This window comes from Malassezia globosa, assembly GCF_000181695.2.
Source record: "Malassezia globosa CBS 7966 chromosome Unknown mgl_sf_1.1, whole genome shotgun sequence".
Classification (NCBI taxonomy): Eukaryota; Fungi; Basidiomycota; class Malasseziomycetes; order Malasseziales; family Malasseziaceae; genus Malassezia; species Malassezia globosa.
In genome coordinates, this window is record NW_001849874.1 from 1,309,233 (window position 1) to 1,322,205 (window position 12,973).

A 12,973-nucleotide genomic window follows, 5' to 3' on the forward strand; every position below is an offset into this window, starting at 1 on the left:
GCAGCGAATATAGGCGGACATTTGGGAAACAAGATCAAGCCAGTGGATCTGGCGCCTGAATTTCTCGCTACCGAGTGTATACAAACGGAGACACTGCTCGTGGATAAGTAATCTATCGTACTAGAGAGGGTGTGTGAGTGAGTGCGAGAAACGCACACGACCAGCAGCCACTTCCTCCACTTCCCCGCGCTAACCAACAGATTTCGCCCATGGCTGTGACGTAATGCACCATCCCATTTAATGACATTCCTTCGCACTTTTACAGAAACAAGGTACCTATAAGAGTCACTCTATTGGCACGGACGCACGCGGACGATGGGCACAAGCTAATCGCGGAAGAAGTTCAATACCTCACGTACAGCGAGCATGGACATGCCGCCCTTCGGATAACAAATGTACGTCGGATCGCGCACGGTGCCAAGCTTGTCGCGGAAGTCACCCTTGCTGAGCAGGTGCGTCCGTTCAGAAACACTGTTGTACACACGAGAAAGGATCTTGAATGCGAGGCCACTTAGGCCGTGCACTGCCTTGACTTTGGGTGACGCTGCGGTGCCGAAGGTCACGGAACCCGAGCCCAACGTGTCGAGGGCGTGCAAGATCGTCATTTCAATCGCGCCGTTCGGTGCGTTAGGGAAGTTGAGGGCCCACTTCACTTGTGCACCGTGTATGGGCGCCAGCTGGGCGAGCACGACAAGACAGCACAGCTTTCTGTCGCTGTCACGAGCGAAGAAGTACTGTCGATGCTCTTGGTCGACCCAGGGCCGTACATCCGTCAAGTGCACCTGCGTACCCCGGCGACTAGCCGACCATTCCTTGATCTTTTCATCACACTCAGCGCGCACGTCTTCTGGCACGATCTCATGATACGCAAATGACTGGATCGATACGCCGACTTTGTCAGCATGACGGATCTTGCGCTCAATTTCATGATCGTGCTTCGCGGGGTTCTTTCGCACATCAGGGATACGCTGGTCATCTGTGCAAGTGAGTGTGCACCAGCCGAAGCGGCTACCCAGGATCGACTCGACGACCTCGCTAACCATGAGCCATATTGGTTTCGCACGTAGCTCTCTCTCGACGAACTCGAGGAACCGCTCGATCACGCGGTTATACTGTGACATGTCACACAACGGGTTGCCGACAATCAGCACATAGTGCCGTTGATACCAATAGCCGATGGCAGCGCCCGTGTCTTGATCTCGCCAGACAGTAATGCGATCATCGAGCCACGACGTGTTCGTCGAGTCGCCGTAGTTAGCGATGAGCAGCTCAAGTGGCTGCAGCTGCTTTTCTCCCGGCTCCGTGCGCGAATCAGATCCGGATGACGATGCGGCTTGGAGCCACGGTGGTGGATTCGTGCTGCCCTCCAAGTAGCGGAGCGTCTGAGGCGGCTTCGTGGGGAAGCTCTTGGGGTCGCGGTAGAACAGCGAAGCGAGACGGATGTCGTCAAGGTTCAGGTACAGCATGACAAGTCGTTCTAGTCCAAGACCACATCCCGCGTGTGGTGGTGCACCGAGGCGGAAGCCCTCCAAATAGTCTTCGAGGCTTGAAGCATCCATGTGCAGACGGCTGATGTTGTCTTCGAGCATTTGCGCATGGTGGATACGCTGTCCACCCGTGCAGATCTCCTGGCCGCGCAAGAAGATATCAAACGAGTTCGTGTAGCGTTCGTCGTTTTGGTCTGGCAGTGTGTAGAATGGGCGCGCATTGCGAGGGAACTTATCAAGAATGTAGTAGTCTGTGCCATACAAGCGCTTGACGATCTCGCCAAGACGAATCTCACCACGGGTCGCGAGATCTTCGAATGGACTAGGCTCACTGCCGTCTTCCTCGCGATAGCCGTCCTCCTTTAACAGACGAATGCCTTCCCAAAACGGCAGCACGAGCGTCTGCTCAAGCCACTGCAGCTCCGTACTTGGGTAGTGCCGACGGATGAACTGCGTGACGTGGCCGTACTTGTCGCGCAGCACCGTGAAGATGTGTTTCAACATTCTATCGATCAGCGACATGGCATCGTAGTAGTGGTTGATTTCCATCTCGAGATCAAGGCCTGTGTACTCGGTCAAATGACGAGCCGTGTTGGAGTTTTCCGCACGGAACACAGGTCCAATCTCAAACACCCGCCGCATGTCCGCTGCAATGCACATCTGCTTGTACAGCTGCGGGCTCTGTGCGAGGAACGCTGAGCGTCCAAAGTACGCGACGTCAAACACACTGGCGCCCGACTCGGACGCACCGCCTTGCAGCTTGGGTGTGTGAATCTCAATGAACTCGTGCTGGCTCAAGTACTGCCGGAACTCGCGGCAGATCACCGATGGAATCATGACGACAGCCTGCATGGTCGGCGTGCGCAAATCGACCAGCCGGTTCGACAGGCGTGTCCGCTGCGTGATGACAGGCACATGGCTCGTGCTCCGCTGCGATTGCCGGTCTGCATCCGAGAGCACACTGGAGCTGTGGTCTAAGCTTTCATCCTCATCAAGGTCTTGATGCTCCTCCAAATGACTAGACAAGGCGCGCTCTGCCGCATACACCGTAAATGGCATCTTCTCGCTGATACCAGACACAAGGTGCACGTGCGTCAGATGCAGTTCCAGATGCGCAATGTCACAACCAGTGATGACTTCACGGGGCTTCTGGAGTGTGCCTTGTACAAATACGAGTGACTCGCTCGGCAGACGCATAACCCAGTGCATCATGTGCGATGTGATGTTCGTGCCGTGCTCGGACAAGACAGCTTGCATCGTGACCCCGTGCTCGCGAAGCACGACGAATGCCAAATGCGAGCTCATATTCCGGATCACATGGATACGCGCACGAAAGCGCCACTCCGTTCCATAGCACATGGTTAGCCTGCTGGGATCCTGCTCGGCCATTTTGCTCATTGCCAGTACATCACTTAGGTGCTGCCATTCATTAGTCTCGACATGGTACGCGTCCCATTCCCCGTAACGTGATTTCTGCTCAGGCGACTCGATGAGAGCCGCATTGGCTGCAGAGACCCGTCGCCGCATATTCACCATGCGCTCAAACGCACGCTGGTCCTCCAGCTTGCGTAATCGCTCCTCAGCCACCGATGATTGCGACGTGGTTGTCGATGTCGCCTGCGACGGTGTCGGTGAGCTGCTTGTTGATCGGTGCTCGATGTCTGATCGAGCGCCACGGCCTTGGTTCAGTGGCTGCGGCTGTTCGCCCGGCTGACGCGACGGCTCTGGCGAGCGCGGTTTGCGCAGATTCAATGCACTCAAAAATCGATTCTGTCCACGGTACAATGCATCAGTCAAGGAGCTTGACTCTGACCCGTCTGCGCTCATAGTGCCCGCCGCCGATCACCACTTTGGTTTCCTGGCTCAGGTGCAGGATAGAACAGTGATTGCGACTGTTCACACTTGTGGTCTTGCTTGGGCGCTCACTCGACAGGTGCTTTCCTATTGGGCCGTTGGAAGTTTAGCTCCCCCGACGATGGGCTTTATGTGATACGTTATCATCCGCCAAGCAAGGAACGCGAGCGGGCCCGCCCATGTGGATCACGTGCATCTCCATCCGTACTTGGATGCACACCTACACACGTCGTGCTCCACTGCTGCGACATATGTTCGCAGCACCGGAGCAGTCGCTGCTTGTAGCCTGCCTGCATGATCGTGCTTGCGTTGATTGCGCGCGGCGCAGACGTGCTTGTTGAGTCGCATGATCCGGGATATGAGCGCTTTTTGGTATGTATTTAAACTGTGTTTGTATGTGTGTATAGGTGTCCAGGCCTTTCTGACCTTCTTCCCAGACAGCATCTACGGCGATTCTGTCCAAGGTGCAGGATGCTGAGACGTCTCGCCTGTCATACGCGTTTGAGCAGTGGCTCTTTCACTACATGGGACGAGATGGAATTGCGTACTTGGCAGTGGCTGATGCTGATGCCGGACGGCGCATTCCCTTTGCATTCCTTGCACAACTAGAATCGTCCTTCCAGCAGATGGGCGGTTTGGATGGCACTGGTGGTCTCATGCCGTCCAACCTCTCTTCATTCTCAACCACTATGGATCAACTAAGGCACCAGTTCAACGAAGCACCTGATGCAGATCCCATTCAGCGCGCTCAGGCTGAACTGGGCAGTGTGAAGGATATCATTACGAAGAACGTTGAGCAAATTCTCAGCCGCGGCGAGCAGCTGGACCTGCTTGTCGACCGCACAGACTCGGCTGCACACCAGAGTTTAGCATTCCGTCGGCGCGCTGTAAGTTTGCGCCGGGAAATGTGGTGGCGGAACACACGGATCGTGGCTCTGATGTGTGTGTGTGGCTTGGTACGTGCTCAGCCATTCCGCCTTTTACTGACATGCCAGGCACTCTTTTACTTTTTGTATCACATGCTGTTTTCATAAGCGATCCGCTCCTTAGAGGGCGTTGGTGGTGTGTGGGAAGGCACGGAGGGCATCTGAAGTATCTCCGACTTGGTCGGCTCGATTTTGGCAGCGTCTGGTGCTGCATCCGCCGGTTGTGTTACGTCGAGCTCTAGTTTCCTGAGCTCGTCCGCCAATGTATCTTCGTCTGTCTCGGCATGCATCGCCTCCGATGTTATGCTCGCATGCACCTCGTCCTGCTTCGCCAGGCTCTCGGCAAGAGCGTCCATCGTGCTGTCTATGCGTTCCGGCTGAAGGACAGGATCATTCAGCAATGCACGCACTGTGCGCTCTGATGCCTCGAACGTGTGCATCATGTCCGCGTCGCCAGCTGCCTGCTCCATCTTGAGCAGGAGCGTGTTCAGCGTCTGTTCTGCTTGCACGCGTTTTTCAAGCATGTCCTCCAGTTGCTTCTTTGTCCGTAGGTGGGTTTTGGTCACAGATTCGCGCTGCTTTGCCTTGAAAGCACGTACAGTATTTTCATGGGCACACTCAATCCGCTGTTGCAGGTCGTCGATTTGGCTTGCGAGCTGTGCTTGCATAGACTTGACAGCAACGATTCCCCGTTCCTGTTCGCCAATCATGTACTCACGGGATTCACTTGACTCCAAGACGTGCTCTCGGCACAACTTCACGACATCATTGTCCCTTACAATCACACGTGCATCTCTTTCCAGATAGAGAAGTAAGATGTCTTTATCGACGTCACTGAGTTTCAACGAACGGTTCTCATCCTTCAGTGTCGAGAGCATCTCTTTGAATTGCGAGCGTGGCATGACACGCTGTACGAGACTTGTATGTCGATCGTGCTGCGCCTGGAATAGGCGCGCTGCTCTCTCGACATTTTTTCGCACGACCCATTCGCCTACAATTGCTGGCCACAGCGCTTCGTCAGCACTTTGGTCGCTATTGCAATCTCCTCGGGAGAAGAACCAACGCCAAATTTGTGAACCTATCCACTGAATTCGATTGGGGGCAGTCAGTGGCGTTTTGCGCGCAACAAATTCGTTCATTCGGATCAGCCGTGCCTGTGATGCTAGCTCATCGACCACCACCGACAAGCACATAGGTCGTCCTACATCCTTCATGGCCCACTGCATCGGAATATGTTCATCCACGTGCCAACACAGCGTATGAGGAAGTCCTTCAATGCGGTACCAGCAGGCGTCGGCGATCGTCTCTGCCCACCAGGCAATGCGGGTACGATACGCGGCTGGATCACTATGTTTTTGCCCGCTGAGATCTGCGTACATTGATGCGAGGGCCTCGTGATGATGAGAATCGAGCTGTTGTTGAGGCTTTTTTGGCTGCTCTTGCTGATCTTTTTCTTGCTTTTGCTCCTGCTCCTGCTCCTGCTCCTGCTCCTGCTCCTGCTCCTGCTCCTGCTCCTGCTCCTGATGCTGATGCTGATGCTGATCCTGTGCTTCGCACCTCGACTGCGCAAAGGCTACGAGGGTCGTCATGCGTGGCCGTGCGAATATCAAATACGAGCAGGCTTTGAGGAGTGATGTAATTCGTGAGGAAACGAAGATGTGGAAGCGTAGTCGATGCGTCAAAGCTCCCACCAAATTGCGCCTCCCACCCCCTCCCCAAGATCAGGGGCCGCAATGACCAAGGACGTCCGATGAGTGGCGAGAGCAAACCAGCCGATTCGCCCAGATGCACCACGACCCAACTGTTGCGTGGACGAAAGAACCTGCATGCAAGTGGAGGAGACATTCATTCAGGTGCATGAGTGATCTTGGACAACGATGGCCTTTTGGAAGCCTGGGTCAGAAAGACCAGGTAGGTCTCTCAAACCTTGCTGGGGAATGCTGACAGCCTGAGCGAGTGCACTAGACCGTGATGCCGGCAGCGATGCGTGGGCTACATATGCACCAGCTGCAGAGCGTACGCGTTTGCCCGTGTATGCACACCGCACATCTATCTTGTACATGGTCGAACGATACCCGGTAGTCGTTGTCGTCGGACAGACAGGCAGCGGAAAGACAACGCAGATTCCGCAATATCTCGTCGATGCTGGCTGGGCACCTCTAACTGAGTCTGGAGCTAAGCAGGTCGTTTGCACGCAACCACGGCGTGTGGCGGCAACGTCCGTGGCGGCACGCGTCGCTGAGGAGCGGCACTCACGCCTAGGCGACGAAGTCGGGTATGCTATACGTTTCGAAGAATGCACGCATCCAAAATACACTCGCTTGCGGTACACGACGCCTGGCATGCTGTTTCGTGAATGCCTAAGTGATCCACTGCTCAGTCGGTATAGTGTGATAATGGTTGACGAGGCGCACGAGCGCACAGCCTACACAGATCTTCTCGTCGCACTACTGAAAAAGTACGTATGGGGCAACAAACAAAATCCATCGTCTTGCTAACCAGCGGCGACGTGCGTGCGTGCATACATGCGCGTGCGCGCGCGCGCGCAATTTCTGACAGGATTCGTCGGAAACGACCTGAGTTGCGCATCGTACTCGCCAGTGCTACGCTGGATGCCGAAGCTTTGGCTAGGTATTTCGATCCAGCATATGGCACATCGGAAGCGATCTCGTCGATTCTTTCCATTGAAGGACGCATGTACCCGGTGGAAGTCGCTTATACCACGGAGCTTGTGCGTGATCTTGTCCAAGCATGCATAGATGCCGTCTGGGCGTGGCATACGCATGAGCCACTAAGCGGCGACATGCTCGTGTTTGTGCCTGGACGCGACGACATCCAGCGCATCCTTCAAGCACTCGCTGATCGCATGATGGAGGCCGCGTCAACACATCCATCGAGTCACCGCCTGCATTTGCTCCCACTGTATGCAGAGCTGGATGTGAACGCACAGCGCGCTGTCTTTCTTCCTCCGCCACGCGGTACGCGCAAAGTCATTGTCGCGACGAACGTGGCCGAGACTAGTGTCACACTCGATGGCGTCCGCTTCGTCGTAGATTCCGGCTACACCAAAATCCGGCTGCTTGACACAAGCACAGGTGTAGATGTCCTAGCTGTTGTGCCGACGTCGCGTGCATCTGCACAACAGCGAGCGGGGCGCGCTGGTCGCACGGCCCCCGGCAAATGCTTGCGGCTCTATCCTGAGTCAGAGCTTGCGCGCATGCGCGCATCAGATGCGCCAGAGCTTGTCCGCTGCGACTTGTCCATGTACCTGCTACAGCTCAAAGCACTAGGCATCGATAATGTTGCACGCTTCGACTATGTGCCACCGGCGCCACCAGCCGCCCATGTGGCGCGTGCGTTAGCGTATTTGGCAAGTCTGCAGGCACTGGATGCACAGGGGCGCTTGTGCTCGCTGGGCGAGCAGCTCGCTGAAGCACCTCTTTCGCCCATGATGGCGCGGGCTGTCCTACATGCAGCTCAGGAAGGATGCGCCGACGAAATGCTTACGATCGCGGCGATGACGTCAGTTGGCACGCCTTTCCTAAAGATCGAATATGGCGCAGCGATGGACGTGCATGCGGAACTTGCGCGCCGCAAGTTCGTCGCTGAAGAAGGCGACCAACTTACACTTTTGAATGTGTACGAAGCGTTTATCGACCCGCGCATCGGTCGTGCATCGGCAGCATGGGCAGCTAAGCATGCGCTGCACTATGCGACGCTCAAACGTGCGCAAGCTATCCGGGCGCACCTGGTCAAGTATGCAACGTTACACTGGTCACTGCCATTACATCGCGCGTACGATGCCACACGCCTGCGGCGGTGCTTGGCCGCAGGCTTTTTTAAGAATGCCGCACGTTACATGCCTGACGGCACCTATCGCAGCGTGCAAGGCGCCACGTTACACGTACATCCGGCATCCGTGCTATTTTCTCGCACTCCCACAAGCACTTGGGTCGTGTTTGGTGACGTGGTTTGGACAACCCAGGCTCAAATGCGCGACATTGCGACAGTGGAGGAAGATTGGCTTCTGTCACTTGCGTACGTATCCATGCATCATGATGCGTGTGCCTCGCTTCTGACACACAGGAAAGACCCCATTTTTACACGCATGGCCCCCAAGGCCAGGACCCCAGTCGTGGCCCTGGCCATGGTTATGGCTATAGCCCTTCTAGCATCACGATGGATCGCGCGAACCTTCTGCCACTTCGTTGATGCGTGCACGGACATGTGCTGTGCCACTGAGGCCTTGTGCAAGAAACTGGCGCAATACACGGAACCGTTTCGTGCGTGTGGTGTACTGCCCGGCAAGACTGCGAGTGGCCATCGGCAGAATGTTGGTGCGTTCGCGTGCAGCAACAGAGTGGATCGAGTGGAGCGTGCTGAATAGATCGCGATCGACTTCTTGGAACGTCGCTCCAGCCTTGTACATATCAGATGCATGGTCCACAGCCACGCGCGATGACGATCCACTTGCTTCACGCTCCGTTGGATCGGCACGCTTTTCATGCGCAGCTTTGCGCTTTTTTTCCTTATTTGCTTGCGACGCACTTTTCATCGCCGCTATCTGGCGCTCTTTTTCTTCCAGACGTGCCACAAATGCAGGGTTCGTGGCTTTTTGCCATTCAAATAGTAGTATATCATAGGGTTGCGATCGACCTGGCACGTTTCGCTTCGCACCCATGCTGTGCGACTTGCACGTAAGTGACCGCGAGCATGGCAAGCCTTTGTTGTTGATCACACCGCACTGTCGATCAAGATTGATGGGACCTCGATTCTTTTTCCCGCCACCCATGTTCTTCCGCCGTGCTGCCGCTGCATCTTGCGACAGAAGACTCTCGCCACCAGCGGCAGCATCGCCTGTACTTGGCACGGAGCTCTTCAGCACGCTCGGTGATAGGCTTCCATCCTTAATAGACCGTGCCATCGTGCAGTTTTCTAATGACATGTCAATATCCAAAATGCCATGTTTATGCTCACGTACGCGTATGATATGGGAATGCTTCTCGCAGCACTGGCTTCTTGCAGGACGAACACGCCACGATATCGACGGAGTCATCCAGCGCAAAACTCCCAAACAGAGTCACATCTCGTTCGTCTTTTTCCCACGGACGCTCACTCGCTTCTGACGGCGATACTAACTCTGTAGAGTCGTTGTAAGCGTGTGCTTCTCCAGCTGCCAGCGAAGGGCGCATCGTCGCAACAACACGTACGGCTTTTCGTCTCGTCAAGAATCAGGTCCCAATCAGGCCCTGACACCCCATTCATTTTCGCATCTGAGTCGGTGAGGGCACTAGAAACTATCGGTTTGTTGAGCTAGGGTTGTGCGCCGTACGTTCTGTGAACGAAGAAGCAGCTATCGTGCGCTTAACGGATTCTAGCCTGTCTGGTGTTTTCTTTCTCTCCACACGTACCACGCAAGAGTGTTGGCATAGCACTTTATCACGTGGTGTCCACCCTTGGCCCTCGACCTTGCACAGAGATTGACACTCCAAGCCGACAAGCTCCACGAAGTTGGACATGGCAGCAGCTGCCATGGACGATTCTCAGGTTCACAAGACCGCCAATCTTATTGTATGTATGCGCGTACCTCCTTACGATAGCGTGAATCTGCCTTCGATGTGTATTCGTATGCACGAGTGGGTGTCGACAAACTAAGCGATTCGCTCAATGTGTATGGGTCGCCAATCCCCGAAACATGGCGCAAAGTTCAAAACATGGCTAGCGAGCAGTTGATTCAGTGCATGGCATACCTTGGTCTTAAATCACCGTTTTCATCCTCAACGCCAACACCCCCGGTCGCATCGCATCCGCCGTCTCGTCTTCCATCTGCCATCACATCTTTCTTCGATCATGTCTTTCCCGCTGAACGCATGCCCAGCCGAAAGATCATTGTATATACTATGGGCGGTATCATATGTGTGGGATTGGGTGTCCTTACAATGCCGTATGTCTCTACGTATGTTCAGCATCACCTGCGATCATCACGTCTGCCTTTGAAGGGTGCCATTTCGAAGGATGGCACTCGGAGACAGTGCGTGATTGTGCTTGGAGGTGACACAATTCTTGGCTCTGAGTTCGTGCGTCATTTCTTGGCGCATGACCTGATTGTGCTCGCCTCAGCATCGACGGAGCAGTCGGTTCGAGAGCTCGAGTCGAATGTGCCGTCAGAGTCACAAGGATACATCCGCCTATTTCAGCTCAACCCTGTCGCGGCGAGCGATAAGGAGATGACCAAATTCGTGCATGCTATTCATGCTAGCTTGTGTATGCGATTCCCATGGAATGCGACGGGTGATCCGTATGCACGACCAGGGTCTACAGTTGAGCTGGTGGGCATCGTGAATGCTTTGTCGTACGTGCCGGATATGATCGACTGGACGTCACATTCTGGCAACACTGAATCGCCCTTGGCTGCTCTAGAGCCTAAGGACGTGGACGCTGCTCTTCACAAACATGTCTCAGCGCCATTGAGTGTACTAAGCCGCTTGCTGGCGCTTGTGACAACGTCCAAACCGCACAAGCCATCGAACTTGCCCATCCTCGTTGTCCACATCGTTTCCTTGCCAGGTGCTCGCTTTGTGTGGCCTGCTCATGGTGCGACAGCAATGATTGCGCAGGCCGCTCAGACTGGCTTTACGTCGCTCCGTCGCGAATACACACAGGAATGGATGGCTTCCCTCACCTCGACCCATGTCCCTTGGCATCAGAATACAGGAATGGAGCGCAAAATCAGCTGGACAACCTTCCAAGTCGGACCTGGGGCCATGACTTCTTCAGGCGTATCTCGCTTGCTGCCGAAAGTGACTCGTCTAATCCTCACACCAGTGCGGTCCCTTTCTCTTTCTTATACCATTTTTGGCGGTTCGTTATGGCATGCAATGGTAATGCGGTGTATACACGCCGCACTGAGGATTGTGCCTACAACATGGCTCGATGTCATTATATCTGTACACGAACGGTTCTTGGAGCGACACAACACTCGAGCACGCGTCCAACAGGCGCATGCCAATCCGCATCCTTCAAGCCTCCAGCCCGGCGTGACCATGTAGTAGTGCAGTTTCATAGTACATACGAACACACAAGACCGCATGAAGTCGGCCGAGCGGAACAATGTTATGGTTTGTGTAGACACTTTATTTAACTAAGATGAGGTCGACGGGGGTTGAATGGGAATTCGCACGAGGGTATCGGGTATTGTTCGTGTGCCGAGCGTTGAAATAGGGTCCTCAGCAGGAACATTTTCATGTTCTACATGGGCCTTCTCGACCTCGCGTCTTTGCAACATGGCCGCTTGACCAAAAGTCAGCACACGTACATTGTGCGGCGAATAACGCACCTTGAGCAATTTGAATCGCGCGAAACACACCTTGCCAGCTATCCATCACAGAGGCCACAGCTTTTTGTCAGTGATCACAAGTACGTATCGTTACATACATTGACCGCCAATAACGAGAGTATCGATGCGTTCACTCAATTTCTCGAGTTCTTGTGTCAATTGAGCCGATTCGACACGCAGCTGCTGCAATGCTTGAAGTTCAGCTTGCTTTACACTTAAACGCGCAGCCACACCGCCCGAAACAGGCGCCACAGACATGCGCGAGCGCGCCAGACTCATCCGTTGCGAAGAGCCGACCATAATCACTACAATGCACGAGGTCTCAGTTCAATTGTCACAACGGTGTCGTGACACGCGTCGATCAATGTGGAGGGGGATTTGAACTCTAGTCAATTCATTTAATATTTTGTTCCCTCACACGCTCCTGCTCGTCCCTGGCGCATACTCTCTCGCACCCATACGAGGACACGCTCGGATTGGCAACCTTTTGGCTGTCTGTCGCGCACACTCTATCGCGGTCGCCACTTCTATGGCAGCTGCATCAATCTCGGCTGTTACCCGTGGCACAGCATATGAGCTCGCATGCATGACAACTCTGCATGGTTGGCTCGGTATGCAACTGTATAGAACTGGCGGCGCAGGTGATCGGGGCATTGACCTTTCAGGTTGGTGGGAACCACACAAGCTTGGACCTGTTGATAGCACACGACCAGGCACTATTTCAAAGAACTCGTCCCGCATAAGAATTCTTGTACAGTGCAAAGCTGAATCCCGTCAAGTGGGACCAAATGTCGTCCGAGAATTAGAGGGCACTATGATACGTGCTCTCTGGGACAAAATTCAAGCGCCTAATCAAATACGTGCCGAAACGCCTGCCTCCGCGGCAGTGGTTGGCATTATAGCAAGTCAGTCTGGATTTAGCAAGCATGCCATGCTACACATGCGTTCTAGCAAACTGCCGATGTTGTGCTTACATCTTGCGAAGCGTCTCACCAAGCGCGAAGACGAAAAACAGCTCGAGTGTCGCGGATTCATGTGGAATGACGCTCTAGCTTCACAGGAAGGTCCTTTGCAGGGTAGGTTTGAAGTAGCGTGGACATGTGTGCCGAAAGGTATGCATGCACCAGGCGCATCCCCACATCCTGTTATGAAGCTATATCGAGACGGGGTCCAAATCGCCTGACTCTCATAGCATCAACATCTGTAAATGCTCGCAACCACCTACATATGCTAGACTCGCAGGGACCTTTGTTGCCTTGCCACTCCGACATACAACATGTCCAATGGGAAAACACGTATACAAGAAGTCTACATGCCTAGGGTACTTTCCAAAAGAGTGATCAAACAAGAACACTCTGCGCACGCGTAAC

The 12,973-nt window shown here is 54.4% G+C and overlaps 7 protein-coding genes across 7 annotated transcripts; 3 read left to right on the forward strand and 4 right to left on the reverse strand.

Annotated features, from left to right (window-relative positions):
- Window positions 1-326: 326 nt before the first annotated feature.
- On the reverse strand, window positions 327-3,314 carry MGL_0589 (uncharacterized protein; the record flags this gene model as incomplete). Its single annotated transcript, XM_001732762.1, has 1 exon — window positions 327-3,314. The coding sequence occupies one exon, from the start codon at window positions 3,312-3,314 to the stop codon at window positions 327-329; it is 2,988 nt and encodes a 995-aa protein (XP_001732814.1).
- Window positions 3,315-4,356: 1,042 nt separating this feature from the next.
- On the reverse strand, window positions 4,357-5,856 carry MGL_0590 (uncharacterized protein; the record flags this gene model as incomplete). Its single annotated transcript, XM_001732763.1, has 1 exon — window positions 4,357-5,856. One exon carries the CDS (start codon window positions 5,854-5,856, stop codon window positions 4,357-4,359), a length of 1,500 nt encoding a protein of 499 aa, XP_001732815.1.
- A 1,106-nt stretch (window positions 5,857-6,962) lies between these two features.
- On the forward strand, window positions 6,963-8,654 carry MGL_0591 (uncharacterized protein; the record flags this gene model as incomplete). The annotated part of the gene is made up of 1 exon (XM_001732764.1): window positions 6,963-8,654. One exon carries the CDS (start codon window positions 6,963-6,965, stop codon window positions 8,652-8,654), a length of 1,692 nt encoding a protein of 563 aa, XP_001732816.1.
- MGL_0592 (uncharacterized protein) lies at window positions 8,442-9,697 on the reverse strand (the record flags this gene model as incomplete). The annotated part of the gene is made up of 4 exons (XM_001732765.1): window positions 8,442-9,202; window positions 9,249-9,401; window positions 9,478-9,564; window positions 9,679-9,697. The coding sequence occupies 4 exons, from the start codon at window positions 9,695-9,697 to the stop codon at window positions 8,442-8,444; spliced, it is 1,020 nt and encodes a 339-aa protein (XP_001732817.1).
- A 284-nt stretch (window positions 9,698-9,981) lies between these two features.
- On the forward strand, window positions 9,982-11,316 carry MGL_0593 (uncharacterized protein; the record flags this gene model as incomplete). Its single annotated transcript, XM_001732766.1, has 1 exon — window positions 9,982-11,316. The coding sequence occupies one exon, from the start codon at window positions 9,982-9,984 to the stop codon at window positions 11,314-11,316; it is 1,335 nt and encodes a 444-aa protein (XP_001732818.1).
- A 92-nt stretch (window positions 11,317-11,408) lies between these two features.
- Window positions 11,409-11,903, reverse strand: MGL_0594 (uncharacterized protein; the record flags this gene model as incomplete). Its single annotated transcript, XM_001732767.1, has 3 exons — window positions 11,409-11,557; window positions 11,583-11,663; window positions 11,702-11,903. The coding sequence occupies 3 exons, from the start codon at window positions 11,901-11,903 to the stop codon at window positions 11,409-11,411; spliced, it is 432 nt and encodes a 143-aa protein (XP_001732819.1).
- Window positions 11,904-12,216: 313 nt separating this feature from the next.
- On the forward strand, window positions 12,217-12,943 carry MGL_0595 (uncharacterized protein; the record flags this gene model as incomplete). The annotated part of the gene is made up of 2 exons (XM_001732768.1): window positions 12,217-12,715; window positions 12,924-12,943. The coding sequence occupies 2 exons, from the start codon at window positions 12,217-12,219 to the stop codon at window positions 12,941-12,943; spliced, it is 519 nt and encodes a 172-aa protein (XP_001732820.1).
- Window positions 12,944-12,973: the final 30 nt, after the last annotated feature.